Below are 25,522 nucleotides of genomic sequence, written 5' to 3' on the forward strand. Positions count from 1 at the left end.
CCCCCCCGGGTGGGGTGGGGGCCACAGGGGCACGTGGTGGTGCCAGCCCCGACCTTGCGGGGAGCGGGGCCCGGCCCTGCCGGCACGGGGAGGATGGGGGGACGGGGTGGGGGGGGGCTGGCTCCAGAATAAAGTTTATTTATTCTAGTGCCTGGCTCGTTCTTGCTGTGGGGGACACCAGGGTGGGGGGTGCCTGGGGGGAGGGGGGTGGCATGGTCAGGGCTGCAGCACCCTGAGTCTTGGGGGGTTCTTTGCTGCAAGGGGGGGCACCCCAGGACCCCTCCCACCATCTGCCCTCCTTGGCTCTGGCTATCCCCAAAGGCTGGGCTGGGGCAGAACCCGTTGGGGTCCCCCCAGCACCCCCAAAGCTCGGCCCTTCCCAGCCCTGACGCTGCGGTCGCATCCCCCATGCCGGGGCCAGCCCTGGCCTGCAGAGCCCCAATGCATTCGTGACACGCTTGGCACGGGGTGTGGGGGCAGCTGTGCCCCCCTCCATGCCGGGCTGGGGGGCAGTGGGGGTCAGGGGCGTCCCAGCTGCTGCGCAGGGATGGGACCTATTTGTCTTCCTTTTGTCCATATTTTTTTTTCCAGCAGCTGCCGGGTGAGGCCCGTCCGCCATCCACAACAGGAACCGGAGGCACCAGGGCACGGCACAGCCCTGCTTCCCCGGCACGGCGAGGGCTGGGGCCGGGAGAGCCGCAGCCGCCCGCTGGGCACCGGCCGGGCTGAGCACAGCCACAGCTCGTGCCAGCGATGGTGGCCCCGGGGCCGGCTACACAGTCAGGTCCCCCCGCGGTGGGGGTCCAGGGGGGCAGCACGGCTCCTCCGCGGCCCCCGCCGGCTGCCCGGGGGCCGGTCCCCGCTCCTGCGGCCGGTGGCAGCACCCAGCCCGGGGCGGGGGGCCCTTGCGCAGGAGGTGGGCGAGCTCGGCCAGGCTGAGCAGCGCCGAGATCAGCCCCACCACAAAGTAGAAGTGGATGAAGACGGTTTTCTCGGTGGGGCGGGAGACGAAGCAGTCGACGCGGTGCGGGCAGGGCCGGCGGCGGCAGACGAAGAGCGGCTGCACCCTGAAGCCGTAGAGCAGCGCCTGCCCCAGCAGGAAACCCAGCTCGGCCGCGATGCGTGCCACCACGCTGCCCACGTAGAAGGGCTGGAGGCGACGGGCGCGCTGGCCGGCGGCCCCCCCCGCGCCCCGGCTTGGCCGCCTGGTGCACGGCGAAGATGACGAAGAGAGCGGCGGGGGCCGAGAGCACGACGATGTGGAAGACGAGGAAGCGGTAGTGGGAGATGGGGAAGGCGGCGTCGTAGCACACCGGTTTGCAGCCTGGCTGCTGCGTGTTGCAGACGAACTCCTCCTGCTCATCCTCGAAGACGTCGCTGCCCACGGTGGCCAGGACCAGGATGCGGAAGAGGAGCATCACCACCAGCCAGAACCGCCCCACCATGGGCGAGTGCTCCTGCACCGCGTCCAGCAGCGAGCTCAGGAAGCCCCACTCGCCCATGGCCGTGCTGTGGGAGCGGGGTCAGCACTGGGGGGGGGGCACCGTGCCCACGAGAACGGATCCCAGCGGGCAGCACGGCCCCTCCAGCTCACTATCCTCCATGACAATCCCAAATACATCACACCATCCCCGCTCCCAGGAGGGTGCCCTGGCAGTGCCAGCCCAGTTCATCCCTGTCACGAGTGTCCCCAGGTGTCTGCTGTGCTCCAGGACTCACCCCCCCCACCAGAGATGGGTCCAAGGACACCAGCTGGGGCAGGACCAGCAGGTTGCCCATCCCTTGTCCCTCCCGGATCCCCCCAAGCCCCCCCCACAGCCCCAGCCTGGTGGGGGTCAGCCCCGGTACCTGCGGAGGCTGCGGTCCACGGTGTGCCAGCGCGGCTGGTGCCGGCTGTCCAGGGCTGTCCGGGACTGTCCGGTCCCTTGTCCAGCTGGGATGGGATGACGGTCCCGCAGCCACGCCTGGAGTCCTTTTAAAGAGACAGAGCAGCCGCAGGGGCGCCTGGAGGGGAGGGAAGGGCTCAGCTCTGCCCGGGGGGGGGCCTCAAAGACAAACGCTGCCCCTGCCCCAGGGCCAGCAGCTGCCCAGGGCGCAGGTTGGTGCAGCGGGCAGCGGCTCCCCCCCCGCCCATATGCAGAACTGCCCTTGTGCCTTGGCCTCCCCAAACTCTCAGGATACCAAGCCACAGCACTCGGCCCCCAAAAGGCCCCCCCCAGCCCTGGCATCGCCTCCCTGGCCTCGGCAGAACTCGCGTGCGTGGGCCGCATTGGACCGTGCTGCCGCAGCTCCTGCCCCGCGGTCTTGCCTGGGGCCACCCTCTCCCCCGCGGGGCTGGGGTGCTGTGCCCAGGGGATGCTCAGGATTGGCACCAGCCCTCTCTGCTCCGTGATGCTGTGCCCGGGCTCTCGGGGACATGGAGGGTCCCATGGACTGGCCTGGGCTGCCCCAGCTCTGGCACGTACTGGCAGACAGAGCTGCGCCGGCCGGCGGGAGGCCATGCTGCTGGGCAGCTGCGATGCTCTGCAAGAAATCCTCTATGGCACGGCCAGGGCTCCCGCCAGCCCCTGCCCAGCTGGGGCAAGTGCCGATGGCCTTTGCCTGAGGTTCCCTTTCTGGTAACGGGAGCAGAGCCCTGGCCGATATGGGTCACCCTCAGGCCCTCCTCACCCCTCGGGGACGTGCAATGCCCATGGTGGGTTGATGCCCGATGCCCCACAGCTCAGCTCCCCTCCAGCAGCGCTCAGTGTCCCCAACGTCCTCGTCAGGGAGATCTTGTGATGGAGACAATCCTGGTGTAGATAAACTGTGGTGCAGAGAGAGTGTGTGTGTATGCATGGCTCACAGAGCTCTATATACACATTTGGGTGATGCTGGGGTTACAGGAGCAGCTACAATCCCAGCCCGGAGCAGCCCACACGGCGCGGCCATGGCCTCGCCATTTGCTGTGCAAGTCATAACAACTGATTCTCCGGGCACGCTTGCAGCAAGGAGAGCTGTAAATAGCACGGCCCCTCGGCAGGGACGCGCCGGAGACGCTCTCCAGAGCCCGGCAGTGGAAAATCTGACAGCGCTTTCCACACTTGACTGGGTTCCAGCAAAGCACCTCGGTGGCACCGATAGTGCCTGCACCCGACCGCCGCGCCATGGCTGGTGGGGCACGGGGGGGCCCCAGGGTTTGCCAGTTGGTCCCGCAGCCACACAGCTCCCTGTGTGCAGTGAATCACCAGCCTGGGACATGGGGGAGGTGGGTGTTGCAGCTGGGTCCTGCTCGTCCCCCCGTGCCAGCCCAGGAGCCACCGCCTGCTCCCCGTGCCCACCGGCACGATGGCAGCCCTGCACCAACCCTGCGCTGTGCGTTTCAGCCATGTGCATGATGCTCTTGGGGCCCCGGGGTGCTGAGCACCCAGGTGCAGGGACACGGGACAGCGCAGCTCATCGCCCAGGGCTTCATTAGTGACCCTGATCCCTCCCGCTGTGGACACCCCACACACTGACCCCCCCATTTCTGCCAGGAGCAGTCGGAGCAGAGCCCGCTGCGTGCCCCCCGGCAGACAGGCAGCCCCCCAGGGGTGCAACTCCAGCCCGGAGAGGTGATTTAGCACAAACCCATCACTCACAAATAAAACTCTCTGGCCCAGGAGTGCCGAGCACGTTGGAAACTTCAGCCACCGTTCACTCGCGGCTGCCGGCTGCAGAAGCAGAACCTGGGGCAGACAGTCTGCGTGGGCAGACAGCGGGTGCCACTCGGGTGTTCACAGGAATTTGGAAGCCTCAGCTGTGGAGCCGAGGTAGCAGGTCCAGCCAGTGGTTTTTGCAAAGCCACAGTGTTGACAGCGAGGAACTGGCAGGGAAACAGGGCGGGCAGCACCTGAGCCAGCTGCAGGCACTGCCTCAGGCAGGGTTCAGGGCTTGGGGGCAGCAAATGTTGAACCCACTCCCACCCAGGAGCTGCCCCTGGGACAGGCAGGACGCCAGTGGGGTTTTCATCCGCCTTTGGCAGCTCCGGCTGAGCGACCAAGGGACTTCCAGCTGACGGCACCGGGTTGTCCTGGCCCAGTGCTGAAGCACCAGCTCCCAGCCGCAGGTGGCTGAGTGGGAAGCAGAAGAGACGCCATCTGAGCGGACCATGTCAGCAAAGTGCGATGGAGCTCCTTTCCGTGGCTCCAAGCCACGGTGACCACCTACACCAACCCTACGCACAGACCAGAGCTTTGCAATGGTGAAGCAGAGGGCTTGGCGCAAGCTCTGCGGTGGTCATTTCCATAACAATGCCAAAATTGGCTAAATCAGCACTGGAAATGGTTAAGACAATGGAGATGACCCATTTAGAGCAGTCTTGGCAGCAGAGGGTGGGAGCTGATGGCCTCTTGCTCCTGAGAAAGTCAGAGCTTCATGTACTCGCCCTCAACAAAGACAAGCCCGTGGCTTTGGAGAGCAGGTGCAAGGGAAAACCGAGGGAACAGGCAGCTGAGGACAACTTTTTATTGAGGAAAGCTTGAGTAAAAACACTTTTATTACATAAATATTAAAAAGGACAAACTCGGGACAGCAAGAAAACCACAGAAAATATTTACATAGACAGTCAAGAAACAGTGCTATAGAAATGGCTCTATGAAAAGCAAAACACGACTAGATAAATACTCCAGTGAAGTACTTCTAAGGGGAAGGGGAAGATGACACTTCCCTGCTTCTGCTGAGGAACCCGAGCACTGGAAGGTCTGACCACCCAGTGGCCCTGAGGTGACAAACAGGCCTCACCTCGCAGGGGACTGCACTCATCATGCAGGCTGGCGTGCAGAAGCTGAGGGGAAGTTCTTTGTCCCCAGGAACAAACGGGGAGGAGAAGCTTCACGCTGCTGAGCAGCCGCTCTGCACAACAGCCTTTTCCAGTGCCAAGTATGGCAGCAGAGAAGCTCAGCACGGAGGAACCTGCTGCTTTCCAACGCGTGCATTGGAATAAACGACCGGCTTTCCTGCAAGTTTGCACAGATCCAAAGATCCTTGGATGGCGAATGTCTGTCCTGCCTCTGTCGTCCTCTCCAAGAGCCTGTGTCACTCAGCTGGCACGGCAGAGACATCCGTTTCGCTCTAACAGCACAAGGCCTTGGCAGCCACAAGCATCTCTTACCTGAAGATGACCTCTGGGCTGAACTAGCTGAACACGGGGTTTCTTGGCAGCCGGACAGAAGATAAGACTGCCAACACTGAGCACAGTGTGGAGACAAGTCTGCACAAACCTCCCTTACTTAATCTGAATTTAAAAAACCAAAGGCTAAAACTCAACATGGCAGAGGTTGAGCAACAAGGGCCTGCACAGACATAAAGGACTGCAAAAGAGAAAGAAAAACACTAGCATGGAGTTCTAACTGCCTACACCTCACAGGTCTCTACAGCTGTGGAGTTAAAAGCTTATACATTTTATTACTTTTTAAGATATATAAAGAGAAAGGTATCTATGTGAGAGAGTATTTTAAAGGATTTTATATGTTCTAAAGGTCTACTTTAACATTAAAAAGACCACAAAGTTTCAAAAGATTCCAGCTAGCTAATGGGTCAGAGGGAAGCGCATCAGCACTAACTGGAGGCATGGCTCCAGTGTTCACGAGAAAGGAGTGGGGGGGTATTTCTGTTTAAACAAATCTAAGTTATTTAAAACCAAGAAAAATAGATCTGTATTCATTTGTAACAAACATTTTTTACTAACTTAAAATCAGTGAAAAGATTTCCCAGTCTGAGATGTTGTTCTTTGGTGAGAGCTTCTCAAGAGCTCTACTGAACGCTAGTTTGTAGATAGGTTTGGATCGGCAGTTTAAAATCTTCATAAAAATTCAAAACATATCGTCCTCATCAGACTCCTCCAAGTACCGGACAGGCTTTTTGACACGTTCAGGCCTGGTATGGGGCACGGCTGCTACAGGGCTGCCCGCATGAGCAGTTGAAGCAACAGTAAAGCTATCGTCGTCTTCCCGCTTGGATTTCTAGAGGGAAAGCATAGTCAAGAAGTGAATCATGAACCTGAGCATAAACAGGGAACACTCAATTAGCATAAAACACACCAGTGTGTCACGGGTAAGGCGATTGTTCGGACTGATGAGACCAAACTCACAACCTGGGATAAGTACGTGTGCCCGACCCCCCTTTCTCACCCACCTTCCCCCCACCCAGTGATAAAGATGGGAGTGGCAGAGGGGGGTCTACCCCTACCACGCTTTTTCTGCCAGAATAACCGACACCACGCTCCGCGGTACCCCCTCGGCTCTAACAGGTGGCAGAGTACAAACCTTTGCTGCAACTGATTTCGAAGGCTTCGAGCCAAAATCTGAATCTGGATCCGAATCCAAAAAGCTTGGCTGCCTTTTGCTAACTTTCAACCCCTTGGTCTGGCCATGCTTCTTGTCACCCGCTGCTCTAGTGTCAGAATCCAGGGATCCCTCCACTGCTGTCTTCTTGGATTTAGGTGCAGCCTTTTTCTTGGCTAGAATATCCATGATGGACGGCTGGTTATCTGAAACAGAACTCTGCTTTAAAGCCTTGTTTTGCTGCTTGTCTTCTCATTCGCAGTTTGTGAATTACTTCCAACACAAATACAGCTCCGCACTATACTGCGAGGTCAGCACACAGGTCGTCTTATTTTGAAGCATGGTTTTCTAGAAAGACTGCTTTTTACCAAGATTATGAGAAATGAGATTGTTTATCTGCTTAGTTCCACTACATTTAGAGGATCAAATTAAAATGTACCCAAAGCAATTTACAGATTATTTCAGACTGAAAAGTCCCAAACTCTCAAGGCTGTGTGACCAATCTTATACCTTCAAAACTTTTGCACAGGAAGGGAATGAATTTACCATCTATACTGAACAGTTACTTGTGGAGTTCGTTCTTACCTATATTTTGACATTTTTTTAACAGCATCTTGAAGCATGTCTCCAAGTTAAGCTGAAATGAGCAGGCCATTTCTGAATGATAATAGGCTTTCTCAATTTAGAAGTGGAAGAAACAGCTATTTTGCTGTGAAGTAACATCAAAACCAGCTAGTGATGGAATATGCAAAACAGCTTTCAAAGTTTGACAAAGACTCTGGGCAGTTAAGTTTAAAAAAACCTGAGTCAAATGCTGTAGATTTATGAGGTCGAGCTAGCACTACATAGATCAAGCTACTCCAAAGAAGCTTTTCTTCTTCCTGGGAAGCAAGCTACCAAGTAGCTTTCTTCCCAAAAAGACATGAAGTAGAACATTGACTGCAAGACACAAATTCCACTCGGATTATTTCTGCCAAGTATTACATAGCACTGTAGGAAGCATTCACTTTTCCTGTTCCCAAACTAAAATTCACTCCCTTCAAGCATGTCTGAGATGAACTAGAACATGGTATCTTTGGAAACAGATGACTTTAAAAATGACAACAACTAGGCAACATTTGCCACAAACCTCAGATCTTTTCTGAAATGAAAACTCAAGTTATTCAGGCCTCTGAATGCCTAGCAAAATCACTCAGATTTGTTTCCCACAGGAATAATAATTGTTAACTAAAAATGATCTTACTAAACTTCGCCTTACCCTTAGTGGCCCTGGCCTTCTTAGCTGCAGCAGGTATTTTAGATACGGCCTTACTGCGAGACACAGAGACAGAAGGAGCTGCGGGAGCTTGACTCACATTTTCATTAGCAACATCCTGGACTTGAACTAAACAAAGAAAGCAGAAGGTAAGCCTGAAAAAGTCAAATTATCTACTCTGCCTATAAAACATTAGAGCAAAAGGAAATAATTTTGATCCACTTTATAAAAAGAACAACTGTTAAAACTGGATTAATCACAATTTCAAGTCAGAAACAGACAAAAGGTCTGGTGCACTGAAACCAACTTGTACCCTAGCATCAAAGTTTCTTTGCAAGACCTTGTGACTAATGTCTGGCCTTTGTCAGTGTTAAGCACTGATCAGAGTGCCCAGTGCGCTCTCATGGGGTTTTAGGAAAATCAACAAGGTTTAGAAGGTCTTGTACTCACCAGGGATAGCGCTTTGCACTGGCTTTTTCTTCGGAGCTTTAGCTGCTCTTTCAGTGGTTCCCCTAGAATAGAAAACCCCAAGTATTTTTTCAACTTATGATGCACTAAATAGGTGCATTGAAGAAAAAGAGCTATTAATTTCTATTTAGCATTAACACTAGGAAGCACAACTAATTTCCAGTGACTATGTGGAGAAATACTCACTTTGGAACAGCTTTGGGCTTGGGAGAAGGTTTTTCTTTTGAGTTTGTATCCGATTCAGTGTTGCCTTCACTGTCACCCTGAAATTCAGACTCCTCATCTGAGCTGGAGAGATTTGCATCTGAGTCCGAACTGATTATGGTCTTGACTTTGGCTGACGAAACGACACAGATGTATTATTTTACACATTTGGCAATATGCAGCTCAGTTTCTTTTTCAATGTTTTAGCTGCAGTTATTAAAAAAACAAAGATCTGAATAAAAACAAGCAGATATTGAGACTGCCAGTGAGAAGACTCCAAATCACAAGTGCATTCTGCACTCACCAACAACGCATTTGATTTTACAAGACAACTGTGTAATTAAAACCGATAACCTAATTTTTCTAGTCACCCATTTCTGCTTTTCTTTGAAAAGCATTGTGAAAATCTGCTCAAATGGTAGAAATATTTAGTTGTTATATACAGTAAAATAAAAATTATTTCTGACCAAGATCGCAGACTCTGGGAGCTCTCTAAATAGTCTGTTCAACTTTCTCCTCCACAGACCGTCCCTCTTCTGCATTTGTGTCGTCACTCACCTACTGCTTGGCGAACCAATCTCTCTCTTTGAGGAGGTGCTTCAAAATCAGACTCTGAATCAGACCCTGAGTCAGACCAAGGGTTTCGTTTCTTCATTTTCTTTAATGGCTTAAATGGTAGAGTGGCCTGTCTCTTAGCACCTGAAAAACATTGAGAGGCAGGATGAACCAGCAAACTTCCATGTGTACTTCAGGCTCAGCAGTTCAAGCTCACCTTAGAAATACATCACTAAATTCAGAGGATCCTGGCTTAAACATTGAAGAGAAATAGTAATCTATCCCACTTGACAGTTATCCAGGATCACTTTCTCTCTCACCTAGTTTTTCCAAAAATACTGATCCGAGATGTTACACATCACCTTCAGGAAGAGGTCAGATAACCAAATTTACAACCCTTCCCCTTACTTTCCATTGATGGAATAACACATAAAAGCATTTACCTTGCTCAGTATTAAGCTTCTGCACTAATCTCTGCTTAAGGCCTGAAAACTCTTTGTCTCCTGATGTGTTTTCTTCCTGATTCTCATCAAATTCATTTTTTTCACTCTGAAGGTACAAGCAGATATCAGATAGCGAGTCAGCTCACACAATTAGAAGAGGCACACAGAGTAATGTAGAAAGGAGCTGCTTATTTTAGACATATGAAAGTCAGTGATAGAAGAAATCTCAGTTTGTGAAACAAACTGCATGTAAAATTGATTACAGCCAAGTAAATCATACTTGATCTGTCCCCAGATCAGGTGACTTAAAATGCAAAATCCAACATTAACAAAAACAGGAACTTTGTCCCCACTCCTGAGAGCGCTTTTGTACTGCCTTTGTGTGCTGATGGTATGGCTCTAGGGTGTGTTGAGGATGCAGAATTGAACAGGGTGGGTTAAAAACAACAATGCAAGTTATGTGGAAAAACTGTCAGATGGAACCATCTGTAGGAAAGGAGCAATATGTCTGGCTTACAGGTCAAAACAGGTGAGGGGATATTTTAATTTTCTATGTTGCAAATGGCTAAACGGCATAATTTCAACTAGCCCTATAAAAAGAGTTAAATCTTCTTTATGTCCTTGATATCAAGAACAATACTGTCAGTAAGTGGCTGAAGGCATTACTGGAAATGCAAAGGCTGTTCAAGAGAAGTGAATTTACCAGCTGTATTTCCTGCCTACTAGAGGATTTATAAAATTCCCAAGACACCTAGAACAACCTTACTTGCATCTGCCTTTTCATTTCTAAGCTACCAACCCATCTCTAACATTGCGATACATGCTCTTGCCAAAAGATTTCCCTCTAAGCTGTCTCCTGATACGTTAGAGAATCTGTTCCCCTTTAGACTGAGAAACATCCATTTCCAGTGTTCCCAATGTCCTAATATTCTGTCCCTCTCCCTGAAGAGCTGCTTCATCAGGAGAAGTTCAGCTAACAAGAACTTGCCTTTCTTTAGGACTGTATTGAAGAGGATGTAAAGAAAGCTTAAGCATTCAGAATGTTCCTTTTTACCTTTATTTTCTTTTTAGTTCTCTTCTCTGCCTCTGCCTTCATCTCTGCAGTTATCTGAGGAACAACCCTTATGCCATGAGGCGATGGCATTACTTCTGACAGTTGCGCCTTCTTCACTTTTGTTTTTGCTCCTTTCACCTTTAAAGGTTTACCAACATGACCTGCAATCTCATCCTGAACTTGCTTGGCTTCCACCACCTGCAGAGGTGAGTGTAAAAGAATACAACCATGAGAATACAGAAGAAAATATACTACTGAAAAAAACCACTATCATAGCCCTTGCAGTAAAGCACTCTATACTTGCTGATAGATTTCCTACCATCAGTTTAAATGAAGCTTCCCACTCTGCTACAGGTTTGCTCATTTTCAAGGAATGATTTAAGCCAGAGCTGTAGTTTGGCTACTCGGAGCATAAGAAGAGACACAGGCAGTGACCAGGCATGTTGGTGCACAGACACCTCCCCACAATTAGGGCTCTGTTCAGTGAAGTCCAGCTCCTCCCTCACTTTTTCAGTGTTGAAAAAGCCCTTTGATCTACATCTCTTCAGACTATAACCTAGTACTGGTTTTCTCTCAAGCCCTCCTCACTACTCAGACTGGTAATTGACCGTCTTCCAATGGCCACCTTGGTGTTTTGATTTCCTGGCCCAAAGCAGTGCTAGTCCTATCCAAACTAGGAAGGGAAGAAAGCTTTCATTCTTCTCAATGAGTGCAAGACATAGGAGTTATCATTTTTTGATCCCTTGTTATGACAAAAAAGTCAATGAAGAGCTGTGGATAAGACTACAAGGGAGTCAGTAATCTGTACTGAAGATTGACATACATCAAGTTCTTCAACAAAGACAGCAAGGTCTTCCTTCCACAGATCAGAGGGACTCTTGCACTTAAGGTTTTCCAGCTCCTTTTCCTAAAGGGAATCACAGTTGATAATCAGTCACATATTTTAACCCACTATCAAAAAAATATATAACAATGCTTTTATAAGAAAAGGAAGGAACATACTTTCTTATCTCTCTGCTTACAGAGCTCATCTTTCTTCTCTTTAGTCAGATACCAAAGGGGCATGTTCAGCAGATAGTTGAAGTCTGGTCCAGTAGCTGCAGCTGATTCTTTGTCACTCTCCTCCTCCTCCTCCTCCTCCTCCTCTTCCTGAATGTGGATTTAAAACAAACTTTGTCAACAAATATATAGACATACCAGGGTAGGGCTATTGATCAAATTTGGACTGCATCACAGGTACTCCATGTCCTTATGGTGTCCTAGGCTCTTCTAGAACTATTCAGAAATGGATAAAGTTACGTTTCATAAAGCCTCAGCAAGTATCGCACAAAGGAATCAATCTGAAAAAACAATTCTCCAAATCTCTTTTGCTTTACTCTGTTTGGCCTCTCTGTCTTGATAGTCCAGATTTTCTCCTCAGGCTACTTAAAACTGTCATCTTCCTCACAGCCCTTCCACAACTGTGTCCCACAGGTGGAAGGAAACCCTTAAGGAAGAGCAGAAATTGCTGTGGCAAGAGGACTTGACCTGACAAACTCAAACCTGAATGACTAGGTCTCAGTGCCTTCTGAACAAGACACTAAATTTTTGCTTGTCTTATATTTCCTGTCACAGACATACCGACACACAAATGAATCCTACAAATTGAAAAGTAACTTGGGCTTCTTCGTACGAATTACGAAGCCTCAGAGATAGGGGCCAGTTTGGATATGTTTAGAGAGGATGACTGAAGCGTTACCTTGTTTTGCGATTCCTTCCAAGCCTTCACTGGATCAGATTCATATCCTCTCTGGATAAGAACTTGAATCAACTCTTTCTTGGGTTTGTTTTCTGTAAACAGACATTTCAGGATTGTCAGTTAGTGACCATTACCAATTACTGTTAGGAAAGACAGATGAGCTTTAAATTTTGGATCCCGTGGTTCTAGCAGCTCAGCAACCTATTGGGCTCTAAAATAGCCTTTCCTCATTAGAGGTAGGACATGTGGAAGAGCCTGAAATAACATCTGAAATAATAATTACAGTTAGACCACTGTAAATATTTTTCTTCATTTCCATATATGCATTTCCTCTGCCCTAAGTAGTTTTTGAACTTGGAAAAAAAACAGGTGATGGTATCAAAAAGGTTTCATGATAATAGGCGGGCAGGTGGAGGAAAAAAAACCCTAATAGCACTCAAAGGCTTTGGTATAGCTTGCACCTTATTAGACATCACCTGAGAAATTTATGCTGTAAGTACCCCAACCAGTGGAAATGCTTCAGCTGGAATTTGTCGCTTTTTAAGATATCAGAAGCAATCAACCACGAGACACAAATACAAATGAAACCAGCTCTGTCAGCCTTGGAACTGCTCATTACAAAAACCCAAGAAAATGCATTTTGGGGGGAATTATTTCTCTTCCTGAGTCAAGTCAAACAGACACAGGCTGTTGGGATTATTGGGCTGCCTTCAGACACAAACCACAAAGCATCTTATGACACTTTGTCTAGCTGCATCCTCGATGAATGCAAGTGAAATACAGACTGCCTTTTAGACTGAGGTGGAAAAGTTGATTGAAAAATTTGAATGCTGGGAACAAAGATCTGTTTCTTTTTCTAGCTCATGATTCTCAGATGCTGCTAACTTCTTAGAGTATCTTCTAAGTTTGAAACCCCAATCCACTGAGAACATGATTTGGAATATTTTTGCAGAGGTTCACAAAGATAACAGAGGGACACGGGTTCTTAAGAAGTATGCATTTAAACAGAAAACACTCCCCTTTTCTAACCCCACCAGTACTTAACTCTTATTTCTACTGAGTCAGAAATAGATAGGAATTATTGCTAAACTATTAAAAAAAAATTATACTCTCAAAATAGAGTCAAACACACAGTAAGAAAGCTGTACGAATATCCCGTTTTGATTAACATGTGCATAATGCTCTATAGACCAAGGATACTCTGTGAAGCATTTTCTTCTTGTGTGTTACTGGAACAGAAAGATAAGCTCTGGTGTAGTTTGTTAAAAGCCAGTCCGGGGCTGAGGGGGTGCTGACAGAACTCAAGGGAGCACCTAGTTCTTCTCCCAGTTTCACAGACCGAGTAACCAAGAACAATGCATACCGATCACAATTTTGCCATCTATTTTCTCCAGGATGAAACGAGCCTGGTTGCTCAGTTTTGCAGACTCGGCACCTAGCATTCCAATAAGCCATTCTTTTCTCAGACTGTAATATCGGAGCCTGAGTTCAAAGAACTCTTTAAGAATATCCTGGGGAGAGTCGTACTTCTTGAGAAAGCCGACATGGTCAAAAAGAACCTAGATGAAAGAACGCAAGCATTATGATGATAAAACTGATTTCCAAAAGCACTGAAAATTAGCTATAACACAGACGTGATAGCACAATTGAATTATTAGCCAACAAATTATAAAACCGTAGCGTTGTTTTAGAAATTACTTCAGTTTGCAAGCTTGGCAGCAGAGACAATTTTAGAATTTCAAAGTTCTTGAAAACACATAGTAGGGTTAAGGTTACTTGAATCTTAAAGCTATCTGTAGGATAAACATCTTGCATCAAGCTTCACACTTTGTCAGAATCCCAACATTCAATAGCGGTGCTGTTGTCACAACAAAGGTCTCTGTAAACTGTGTGATTTCAGATCACTTTGACTCCTTCAGGCAAAACCATGCCACTGGGGCCAGTTCCCAAGCCAGTCTCTTGACCTTTTGAAGGCATATTTAGAAAGCTGATTTAAAACCAGTAACAGCAGAAAAATTTAAGTGAATAGGTTACTGGAAAAGAGTATTTTTTGTTACACACAGCAACCCCAGCTGTCCACAGTCTTTGAGTTAAACCAAAAACTTTCTTCAGCAAAATCTATTACATACCATGGAGTTGCATGTTAAATTTGTTTGGAGTTTGAAGACCTTATGCAGCCCCACTGCTTTAGCTTCTGCTAGTTTTTCTTCAGTCATCTTCACTATAAACTTCACTGTCGTGTCTGTGTGATATTCTTTATAGTCCGTGATTAGTGGGGGTGTCTTCTCAGTCCCATTTAACATTGGCTCCAGAACTTGCTCTTTATAAGTCTGACAAAAGAATCGAAGTCAGACTCATGTTTTCCACGGAGATTAAAAGCTCCAAAACCCACTAATCACTTTTTGCTTTACAGGGCAAACTATACATTCCCAGGGCAAATTCACTGTTTATTACCTGTGTCCATGTTCTGACAGGCAGCTCAGTGATCTCAATGGTTGTAGAATCAAGGATGGACACTTCACCACTTATCACATACTGATTAGGTCCCAACTCGTCTATTGTGCCTTTGAAATTTTTGTAACTAGGAAGCTAAGCAGAAAAGGACACTGGATTCAGTTTTGTGTTGATGCTTCTGTTTTTAAGCACTTGCATGAAATGCTCCAGTATGTGCTAAATAAACTAACGAGCAAGACATTGTTTTTAAATACATTATTTACCATTGGCAATGGCTCTTCTCCATCCATCAGACGACGGATATTATTCACAACTTCCCTGATATCAAAGTTGGGGATCTTACAGGACCAACCAGTACCAATCCCTTCTGCCCCATTTATCAGCACCATTGGAATGATGGGCATATACCATTCCGGCTCCACACGTTGATTGTCATCATATAGGAACCTCAGGATATTGTCATCCATTGGTGGGAACAGCAACCGTGCTAGTGGGCTAGAATGAAAAAGAGAATTTAAGCCCAAATTCTTGTTACAGAACAGTGACCACCATGCAAAAAGAACCCCCCAGAAAACAAACAAAACACATAAATCAGGTTTATTCCTATCAGCCAGCCTTAGCCATACAGCCTGGGTGTCTATGTTAGGAAACTAGGCTTCTAGAGTACACTCAAAACAGAGATGCATCTTCAATGATCTCACTGATCTCTACAGGTTCCACTGACTATATGGGACCCTAAAATTGTAGTTTTACTTATGTAAATTAGACGTTTAATGTCTGGGAAGGCTTCAGTTCTCTGTATACCTTGCTTTAGTACAATCATACATGTGCTCAAGTAACAGATTTGATCAAGTTCAACCTGAATAACCATTGGGCCATAGAGACCACAGCACTGTACTTTCAGATACTAGAACTTCATTCTCCCAAATCAAGTTCATTTTTTATTATCCTACCCAAATTTCTCCCTTTGTTTTCGTTCCCATTTCCATATTCTCTGCTATACCTTTCTGTTCTCTGGGATGATAACCAAGTTTACGTATCTGAATCTAGGATCCAAATCTCACTTCAATCGTTGCTATTCTGAGTATGCAAGTAGTCCAAAGTTTTAAAGGGACAAAGTAAATTCATTTTTCATTTTAAATGCTGTCAAATTGAGTCCTGTAGCATGCTAAGAACATTTAAGACAACATGAAATCTTTAATGCTGACCTGAGCATTGTAAAGATGTATCGAGGGCTGGCAGAGTCTTTCCCACCATGCAGCCTTGTGCCAAACTGACCAATAGGCTGTAGCAAGTTGAGGTTGTTACTGCCCACAAAGTTCTGAGCTAAGTTAATAATAGTCATCATCAGCGATGCCTGCAATAGAGGAAGGTTTAAAGCTAAAAATGCAGAATTCTTTACTGAATGGACAAAGTTAAAGGCAAAATTCTCACCAAGAACAGAATTGATACAGAGGATAAACTCAACTAATAAAATGCTGGAGGAAACTCTCACTGAAAGCGCTCCCCAAGACCCTCTAGTCTGGATGACTAGATGTATTCCAGTCACCCACCACATATTGCTATGTACCTGTTCTTGAAACCTCCAATGAAAGATTCTATCAGTCTCCCAAGAGAAGCTTGTTAGCAAGCACAAGCAGTGCTAAACTTCTCCTATTAACATCTGCCTAAATCTATCACAAATAAAGCAGGTTTTTCCCTGTTCTACGTTTTGAATGAAATACACTCCCATAAAGTCTAGGTAGGACAGACAGACTGACCATGAAATTAATATTGAAGTATTAACAGCAGATATACAGCCACTTTGCTTTGGCTTTTATACTCAAACACCTAATCCTGCTTTAGAGACATCTTAACTGCCAAGTCAACAGAAGGGCTTTTTTGCCTTTCATTTAAAAAGCATTTTGCACTGGGCCAGGTTCTTACTTCACCATGATGGTATGAAGACATCTCAGCTACAGAACCAGCCAGCTGAGCAACCTTCACCTCCCGCTTATCATTTCGTTTGAAACATGTAAAAAGAACTTTTCTTTGACCTGGCTTCAAACCTGTATAAAAAAGAAAAGACCTTGTGATTAGAACACACAATGTGTTTCAGTTAGCTTCTGCTCCGTAGAGACTGAGAACTACTTACACACCTAAAGATTCCGCACCAGGTGAGTAAGGTACTTGAAATAATATACTACAAAATGGACAAGACATTAAATCCAAAGATTAAAAAACTTGGGACAGCAGAAAACGGACTTCAGAACACTGACCCTGAAAACTCAGCAGGTTCCCCAATTCTGATGATATGACATACACACACCCATTTAGTAAGTTCTGGGGAATGCACTATGCAGAATCACTATCTTGAAATAACTTACCATCAACCAGTGACGGGATTGATCTTTCATTATCTGAGTTTGAGTACAGCACTAACTCCTTGTTGATGAAGTCATTGTATGTCAGGTTATTAGTATTTTTCCCATATAGGTATTCCTAAGAAAAACAGGTGCAAAATTGCCTTAATTTTAACAAGGTCTAATCTGTTTTTTAGCTCATACTTGGCTAGTTTCACTAAAAGGGAAGCTCCTTGTAAGACTGGCTAAACACAGCTCAAGGGCTGACATTCTTAGCAAGGCAAAGTGAAACATTGCTTCCCATGATGCAGGCCCATTTTTTGAGAAATAAAGTCTTCATACAATCCTGCTCGAGTTACAATTTCCCTATTGATAAAGTAATTTGAAAGGTAAGAGTTAAAAACAAAATTTAACTGTTGGACAATTGACAATGAGGCCACGCTGACAAGATGAGAGAAGCTGCTGCTCTGCAAAATCTTGCAACATTTTAACTGTCCCGGAATGCAGTGACTGACTCACTGACTCGAAGCTGTGAGCAGCCCTAGCATACCAGAATGAAGCTGAGAACAGCCCCAGGGAGAGACAGGAAAGCAGTTTCCTTATATACGTAAACCTTTTACCTCTGGCAGACCATGCAGCTTCCGTTGTCTTCTGTCCTCCATGAAATTAGTCAGCCACTCCTTTCGCTCTTCTACCTTCTTCTTGCTAAAGGCCTGTATATTACAAAATGAAAAGTAACTCAATTCTAAGACATTCTGTGGTGTGCCCTATTGGACCACTTGAGAAAAAGAAAGCATACAGGAAGAGTTTACCCAGGAGAATAATGTGCTAAACAGGCTGACTTAATAGCCCAAGAAGCGCAATAAAAAGTTCTTGTAGCTAAACATATTTAAGAGCGTAATTTCCACCAGTCTTTAGGAGACATGGTAGGTAGGTTTAAATGTATAGATTTTTAACACAATAACAGAAAACTAAAGCAGATTTGGGGGGAAATTAATATTTTGGGGAAAAACTTGGTTTTTTGGCATTGCCTAATAGCTCAGAATACTTAAGAGTCAATGACTACTGCAGGTGAAGAAGTTCACAGAAGTGAGGACTGTTTTAATCCACTGGTGAACCATTTTACAAGAAGAAAATCTGGGGGAGAAAGGGAAGGCCTGACTTGGAAAAAATTGCAGCAGAAATGTGCAGAAAAAGGTTAAAAGAATATTTACTATTGTGTCTGAAAATGCCAATTGGTTTGTAGTGATTAATTTGTTCTGAGCTATATTTAAAAACCATCATTAAAAGGGTACTCTTGGCCTGAGGTCTGTGGACAGATGTGCTTCTACTGGTTAGATTAAAGCCGTAGCCTTGGTAACAAAGAGATTGTCTCAAGCCCAAAGGCCTCTAAGAGCATTTTAAGAGAAAAAACACAACAATCTAAAGAGTGGAATACCAAAGGTAGTAAGTCAGCAATTAAATCAAGTGTTAGTTACCAGGGTGATCGCAGCATCATCTTCAGGACCAGAATATTTAAAACCAATTCGATGTTTAGCCATATCTGCAAAGTATTCTTTAGCCTCCTTCGATGTGCTGGTACCCAAACCTGCAGAGACAGTACTAGTTAATCCTAATAACTTCTTGCTTAAATTAAGTTGCAGTTCAAAAATATTTTGCTATGTCTAGTTTCTGTGACACATCATATAAACGTACAGCAGGAAGATGACTTACCGAAAACTTAGGTTATTTTAAAAATCACAAGAATTACAGATAAGTGAGCAGTTGCATGTTGTACTTTTGGATTTTGTCTTTAACTCCTGTAGATATCTGAAATGATTAACTGCAAATTGGAAATGATTCCTCATCATCCATTGTTCTGCAGTTGGCAACTTTCTTGCTGGTATTAAGCAATTCTGGAGTAAGTACTTAGAGCTTAAAATGCTAACAGTACACAAGGACTGTAGGGAAAATAGCACATAAAACTGAGCATAATTGCCTAAGAGGGCTGAAAGAATCGTTACCTACAATATTGTAGTTCCACTTTGAGAGATTTTATTGAGATTTTATCCAGTTAGAGGTTATTGTTTCCGGACTTCTATATTTTATTTTATGTCGCATGTATTTGTAACAAGAATATCTTAGGAGGTAAGAGACACCCGGTCCAAACCCTTTCTGCAAAAGCAGGGCTAACTGAATTTAATCATGAATGCTCTTACTTGGATCATTTAATTTCACCATACTAAGTCTTCTACAAACCTTTATAGTACTTGATTTTCCATGAATTGTAGTTCTGTGTACTGTTTTTCCATTCTTGAAATTCAGGAATGCTGTAGAATGCAATTTCTTCTTTGTTTTTAGAGGCCTACAAATGAACAAATATTTTAACTGTGAAATGAGAGACAGATTTGGACCAACGGATACTTACTCATTCACCTTACCATCTATCCAACCCTTACCTTTATGATGGGAGTAATAAATTCCTCCAGAAAGTTGTGTCTTAGAAGAGATGGCCAGTTGTGATGGATGAAGTTAATCAGCAAACCTTTGATATGTGATCCATCCTGATCCTGATTTAAAAAGAAAAAAAAAAAAAAAAAGAAGACATATTTCATCAGAGACATGATGGAATTGACAATTGTTAGCTTAATAGCAAATGATTCTATAATTCCAGCTGACCCTATTAACTTTCACTTCTAAAAAGGTGACCACGCATTGTTTAACTACTGAAAATTAAGAGAAATGGAAAAGACACATTCTTGGTGAAAAAAGGTATCAAGGACTGGTCAAGGACCTTGAATCAGCAGACTGGAAAGACAGTATTTAGCTCTTTGGTGATGCCACTCTCCCCTCTAGTTTATCTGTTTTGTTTTGTGGTTGAAAAGACGTTATGACCCACTAAAATATAGAACGATAAAAAGAAACAAAGAGAGAGAATTAGGTACAACAATGGCAGTGGGAGAAAGGTAGTATTTTCTTTTTTCCTCTGTATTCAAGTGTTTATTTTCCTCTCTCAATTTTCAGTTTTAGTGAACCTAACCTGATCTGTCATAATCATAATCTTTCCATAGCGAAGACTCTTTAAAGATTCTTCATCTTCATAGTTCTTTTTATATTGTAAACCCACAATCTTGATGATGTTGTTGATTTCAGCATTTTCCATAATCTGGAAAAGATCACACAGAATAAAAACTTGTCTTTCAGACTTAAATGTAGCTCAAAAAAGTCTAAAATTATCCATAAGCATACTGTTGACTGAGCTTTGTCTTGTCAGTGGTTTTTTGCTGTTTAGAAACTTACGATTTCTAAACTGAAGTCTAATGCTTAAATTATTCTAGATCATTCCAAACACTTTCTAGTCCACAGGACAAACACTATTCCTTCAGGCAAAACATCGAACAGGACTTAATCAATATTCCCACTTAACCAGCAAGGCAGGCTGAAGGTGAGACTAGACTCAGGCATTTAATACATTACTCCTATGAGTTAGTGTTCCAGGGGTTCAGCTGTACCGACTCAGTTAGAACACATTGCATTACACAAAGCATACCGCGCCTTCTAACATGCAGGGTATAACGATTTTCCAACTAACCTGCTTATGAGAAGCTTCTCTGACGTTGAGCATTTTCCCACGAAGGGGAAAAACTCCATATTTGTCTCTACCAACCACTCCTAGACCAGAGACAGCCAGTGTTTTGGCTGAGTCTCCCTCAGTCAGAATAAGTGTACAATCTAAAGAATTCTTGCTGCCTTTAAAAAAAAAAAAAAAAGTCAAATTTCTGATTAAAAAGTGAAATCAAAGCCTGCATACTCACAAGTAATATAATAAATATCTTCTAACACATACAGGTTTTGTTGCACTGCACATAGTAAACGGGGATAAACATAGTAAATGGGACTGTAAAATGGGGAAAAAAACTATAATTACAGGTTTCCTCATTTTTCCTTAGGAGACAATTCTTTCGTTTGTCTAACAAACAAGTTTTAACTGTTTTTGAATGAATTGGTTACAAAGGATGTATAACACTTACCAGCATCATTGGCATCATCCAGCTTAGGAATACCCTTAATCTTAGTGTGTTTCACAGCCGAACATTTCTTATTCAGCTGGCTCTGAGCTTTAAATTTTACCCAGTTTAGGATACTTTCAACAATGCCACAGGCAACTGCCTGCAATACAAAAAATAACCCCAAACAATTATGGGAAAAGCCTTAACAATGACAGAATTTTAAGTTACATATTTTTTCTTTAGTTCATGACATTACTTCAAAAGTATATATTTGCCACATTAAACATAAGATGCAGTTTTACGGACATCTTGATTATCCATGTATATCAGTACTTACACCCTTAATAAATTTTTCACTCAGTTTACATGTTGAGCCAAAGTTCTTTGCCTGCAGAGTCATGTTCTCCTTAGTCTGAGAGTCAAATGTTGGGTTTTCAATTAAGGCATTCACAAAAATCCACATGTGGTTCTTCACCTATAGTTAAATACAACATGCACCACACATTATACAGGCTCACCTCAGTAACAGCAGTGCATTCTGACATTTGCCTGTCAGAATTACACAGTGAGGAAAAACTCAGCGATCACTGTATGTTTTTGAATTTTCCTAGATGTCTTGAAAGAATTTAGGACAGCTAATGAACATTCATGAACAATGTTATATGATTTGGGATGTCAAGGAATCAGCAGCTCTCAGCCTAAATAGGTATTATCTAAGAGATACTGAGTTTTAGTGCATCTACACTGACTTATAGTGTTCTGATTACAAAACACAGCAGCCAAACTAAGAGAAGATTGTTAGTTGGCTTCAACTGGACAGTATGAGACTTCTGTAATTAGCAATTTTATATATATTGTCTGTACAATAGAAATATGTTAATATTATTAATATGTTAATATTATTAATATATTATTAATTAATGTACTAATGCATTAAGCTGTAGTTACAATTTGCAATAATGCTAGAGTTGTGTTTCCCACTGGGGAAATTCTGACATTGTACCTGAAAAGGCTTCACTCCAACTCCGTTTTTGTTCTTCTTTTTCACAACGTCAATGATTTTAGTCACAAGCTGGTCAGCTATATAATCAACGTGCCTGCCACCCTAAGGGAAAATGGGACAAAAGACCTGGTGGTGATTCCATTAAAAAAAAAAAAAGTATGCATATCTATTTAAAACTTTAAGCATAGTCTTTGCAACATTAAGCAACTAAGTATTTTTCACTAACATGTATACATCTGAAAATAGCTAAGAATATTAATGATGAAGAATATGGCATTAGCTTGTCTAAATAAACTAAAGAAGAGTTACCTTTGTAGTGGCAATGCTGTTGACAAAGCTAACTTGCTGGAAGCCTTTTTCACTTAAAGTCAAACACACTTCCCACCGAGAATTTACTTCCTCATGGATAACCTTAAGTGCATTACCAGTTTCATCTACTTTGTCCTTCAGATAGAGGTCCACATAACTGCGGAATCCTTTCACCTGCATACAGATGAAAGCAGATGACTCGTTTATAACAGCTCCTATAAATACTTAATTCATATCCTCCTGAAAAGTGGGCAGAGAAATCACTCATGCAAATTTTTCCTTTGCTATGTATAATGACATAAATTGCTTCAACAAAATCTCACTGTTTAAATGGCATGAGAAATACAGATATCACTGTTTCTTTTAAATGGTCACTTACAGGCAGCCTCTGTCCATTTAGGAAAACTTTGACATCCTTCGTGGATCCAGCAATATCATATGCTCTTCGAGACATTAGTGCTACAATGTCTTTATCAAGAATTGTCATTTTGAATTTTGACAGATCAGGTTGGAAAGTGACACATGTGTAATCTTCTCCATCAAAATATTTCAGTTTCATTTCACCAGCCTTTCCCATGTTGTCTGTCCAGGTCTGAGAAAAGGAGGTTTTGTGAGCTGCAAGTCTAACACACACGAGCAACTAACTTAGTTTTTAAAAGCAGTAAGCTGATTTATGAGTTTTAAATACTTTCAAATTAAAAAAAAAACGCTGGTTAAAAACTAGATTCTGATTATGCCTGCTCATTTCATTATTCATTGGAATTACATTCTGTGGTACAGTAACTGTGGGCCAAATTTATCCTAATCACGGTGCACTGATCGCAAGTTATGCCTAGATTTTTAGAACAAAAACTTAGGGTCTTATTTGAAAATCTTGTGTGTAATCTTACTAAAATAAGGCGTGTTCATACCTGCTTGAATAACTTTTTGTATTCATGACATGCAGTTTCCACAGTAAATTTTGTGCTAAATATGTTGCACAGTTTGGCTCCATAACCATTTCGCCCACCTGGAATTAGAAGGAAAGCAGACTTGTGTTATTACCTTTGTTCAAAACCATCTAAAACAATTCCCAACTAACAGGAATTCAGCCACTTCAGCACAATCAAAGTACAACTGTCAATAAGCACCAATATCCTACAAACTCGGTACGTGACTATAAACCCATATTTAAGTGGGATTAGCGTTCAAAGAGAATTTTGTCCTGTTCTCATGTTTGTACCATTATTATGATAAAATAGAGCATGGAGACTTCTCTCTGACGGACTTAGAACGCCGCTTTTACGTTGCACCAAGGACCCTCTCCCCCCCTCCCTTTAGTTCAGTTCACACATTTAAACCAATCAGGCTGCTCAAAAATACTAGCGCATATTTGAGAGTCTTCCCTACCTGTGACTTTCTTCTCATTATCATCGTAGTTGCTGGATGTTAGTAGCTGTCCAAAGATAAGAGCAGGCACATAGACCTTTTCCACTTTGTGTTCAACAACTGGAATACCTTTCCCATTGTTCCATACACTGATTGTGTTATTCTCTCTAGGGGAAAAAAAAAAACCATGTGTTTTTAAGGCTGCAAATGACGGAGCTATGAAACAAGTAGTATACAAAAGCTCTGGGGAAAGGCCACCATTTCATCAAGGGCAAATCCTGTTCAGCGAGCGCAGAAACAGCCAGCAGAGGGAGGACAAGTCAACAAAAAACTTCTCAGATCTGCAGATACCGTCTCTAAAATGGATCACCAGACATAAAAATCCTCTATCTATGCTCAACGACAGAACAAAAAGATTGAGAGGAAGAGGCAAATGGCCACAACAGAAAACAACAACAAAAAAGCAGTCATTTCACAAGTCAGCACTCTGTAAGAGACCAAGGGACTAAACAAAGAAAAAGGCTTTCACAAGTAGTGAATTACATTTGATCTAACTTGGATCGGCCATCTCACAGAGCCCTCCAGTACTACACCAGCTCAGCAGAACAGCATCTGAGTGAGAAAATCTAATGCACTTGAGTTGGGAAGGCAATGAACAAAGGTGAAATAAAACTTACACATCAATTGTAACTTTAATGCACGACATGTTTTTATCCCTCTGCTTGTTGTCTGCAGCATTGACTAGAATAGAAAAATTATTGTTATTATATTACATTCTCAATCAAGACAAAACTATTACCTATAAAGTGTCTCCAGTAGAATGAATGCAAAAATTCAATACAATGTAACTAATAATCATCTTGGTATGCAAATATTTTGCAAGTTACAAAGAGGAGTACCGGAAATTAGCATAAAAGGGACAATTTGGGGCTGAATTAAATTGATTTTGTAATAGCATGCGCCATCATCCCATGAGTGACTTACTATTAAGTAGCACTAATGGAAGGACATTAGTATCCAATATTTTGAAGCACAATCAGCAAACACTGTACTCTGTGAACACCATCCATCAGATTACATAAGAGACATTACTTGGTCAACAACGCAACCAGATAAAAGTACACTTGATAAGTTCTTATATTTAGTTCCAGTTTCTTAGACATTCAGCACCCATTAATAACTCACCAACCATTGACTCAACAGGACAGGTCACCTTACCTAGAATCTCATCAAAGATTTTGTATAAGCCAGGCACAAAGGTCACATCTCTGCAGTTAAGGCCCACATCCTCATCAAAAACCCACATTTGCTGAAAAGAAGGCAAGAAATACATAAGCCCACAGGTACAACCTCCTCTTTTGTACCATCAGTTTGTAAGGCAGAGGTTTTGTGCTTTATAAACAGATGTTAATGATTTCTCGCCTGCACCGAGGAGTTCAGGCGGCTTAGCCCCACGACCCTCCTCCCTTGGCCCACTCCCCCCCCCCCGCACCTGGGTGACCAGCTCCACAGAGCCGATGTAGGTGTCGGGCCGGAGCAGGATGTGCTCCAGCTGCGTCTTCTTCTGGTAGATGTGCTCACCGAGAGCTGCTTCTTGGTGCCATCGCCCTTGAGCACCCGCAGGTTCTCGTTCGCGGGCTGCTCGGGGGTGGGGGGGGAAGACAACGGCAGTGAGGGGCAGCGGGATTCGGGAGGTGAATTGGGGGGGGCCGAAGGGGATCAAGTCGGGGCGGGGGGGGGGGAGTTGTAGTGGGCCTGGGCGGCAAGGGACCCCCGACACGGTACCGAGGGAGAGGATCTGGGGTGTGGATGGGGGAAATCTCAGAGGAACAGGGGATCTGAGGAGCCCGGGGGGGGCTGAGGGAAGAGGCCGCGGGAGGAGCCCGGGGAGACCCTGAAGCCGGGGACGCCGAGGGGACGGGGCGGCGGGGGAACCCGAAGCCCTGCGGGGACAGGGGACCGCGGTGTGTGGGGCGGGAGAGGGTAGCGGGGCGCCCGCACGCACTCGGAGGGGCGACGGGGAGTGCTGGAACTCCAT

The 25,522-nt window shown here is 44.6% G+C and overlaps 2 protein-coding genes across 2 annotated transcripts; both read right to left on the reverse strand.

The window, feature by feature from the left end:
- Positions 1–649: 649 nt before the first annotated feature.
- Positions 650–2,466, reverse strand: GJD3 (gap junction protein delta 3). Its single transcript, XM_052785440.1, is given in 3 exon segments — positions 650–1,196; positions 1,198–1,509; positions 1,849–2,466. Coding segments are annotated over 3 exon segments (1,158 nt in total). The 5' UTR covers positions 2,271–2,466; the 3' UTR covers positions 650–772.
- Positions 2,467–4,476: 2,010 nt separating this feature from the next.
- On the reverse strand, positions 4,477–25,522 carry TOP2A (DNA topoisomerase II alpha). The gene is given in 36 exon segments (XM_052785431.1): positions 4,477–5,981; positions 6,285–6,508; positions 7,561–7,686; positions 8,008–8,069; positions 8,212–8,362; positions 8,788–8,928; positions 9,228–9,333; positions 10,282–10,479; positions 11,105–11,188; positions 11,284–11,430; positions 12,020–12,111; positions 13,383–13,578; positions 14,149–14,349; positions 14,474–14,608; positions 14,737–14,968; positions 15,682–15,830; positions 16,400–16,521; positions 16,840–16,954; positions 17,436–17,528; positions 18,294–18,403; positions 19,054–19,159; positions 19,254–19,364; positions 19,835–19,960; positions 20,387–20,544; positions 20,826–20,964; positions 21,142–21,279; positions 21,808–21,909; positions 22,117–22,290; positions 22,496–22,708; positions 23,028–23,125; positions 23,506–23,651; positions 24,162–24,225; positions 24,703–24,793; positions 24,977–25,065; positions 25,068–25,122; positions 25,490–25,522. Coding segments are annotated over 36 exon segments (4,677 nt in total). The 3' UTR covers positions 4,477–5,831.

Source organism: Harpia harpyja, chromosome 4 (genome assembly GCF_026419915.1).
Source record: "Harpia harpyja isolate bHarHar1 chromosome 4, bHarHar1 primary haplotype, whole genome shotgun sequence".
NCBI lineage: Eukaryota > Metazoa > Chordata > Aves > Accipitriformes > Accipitridae > Harpia > Harpia harpyja.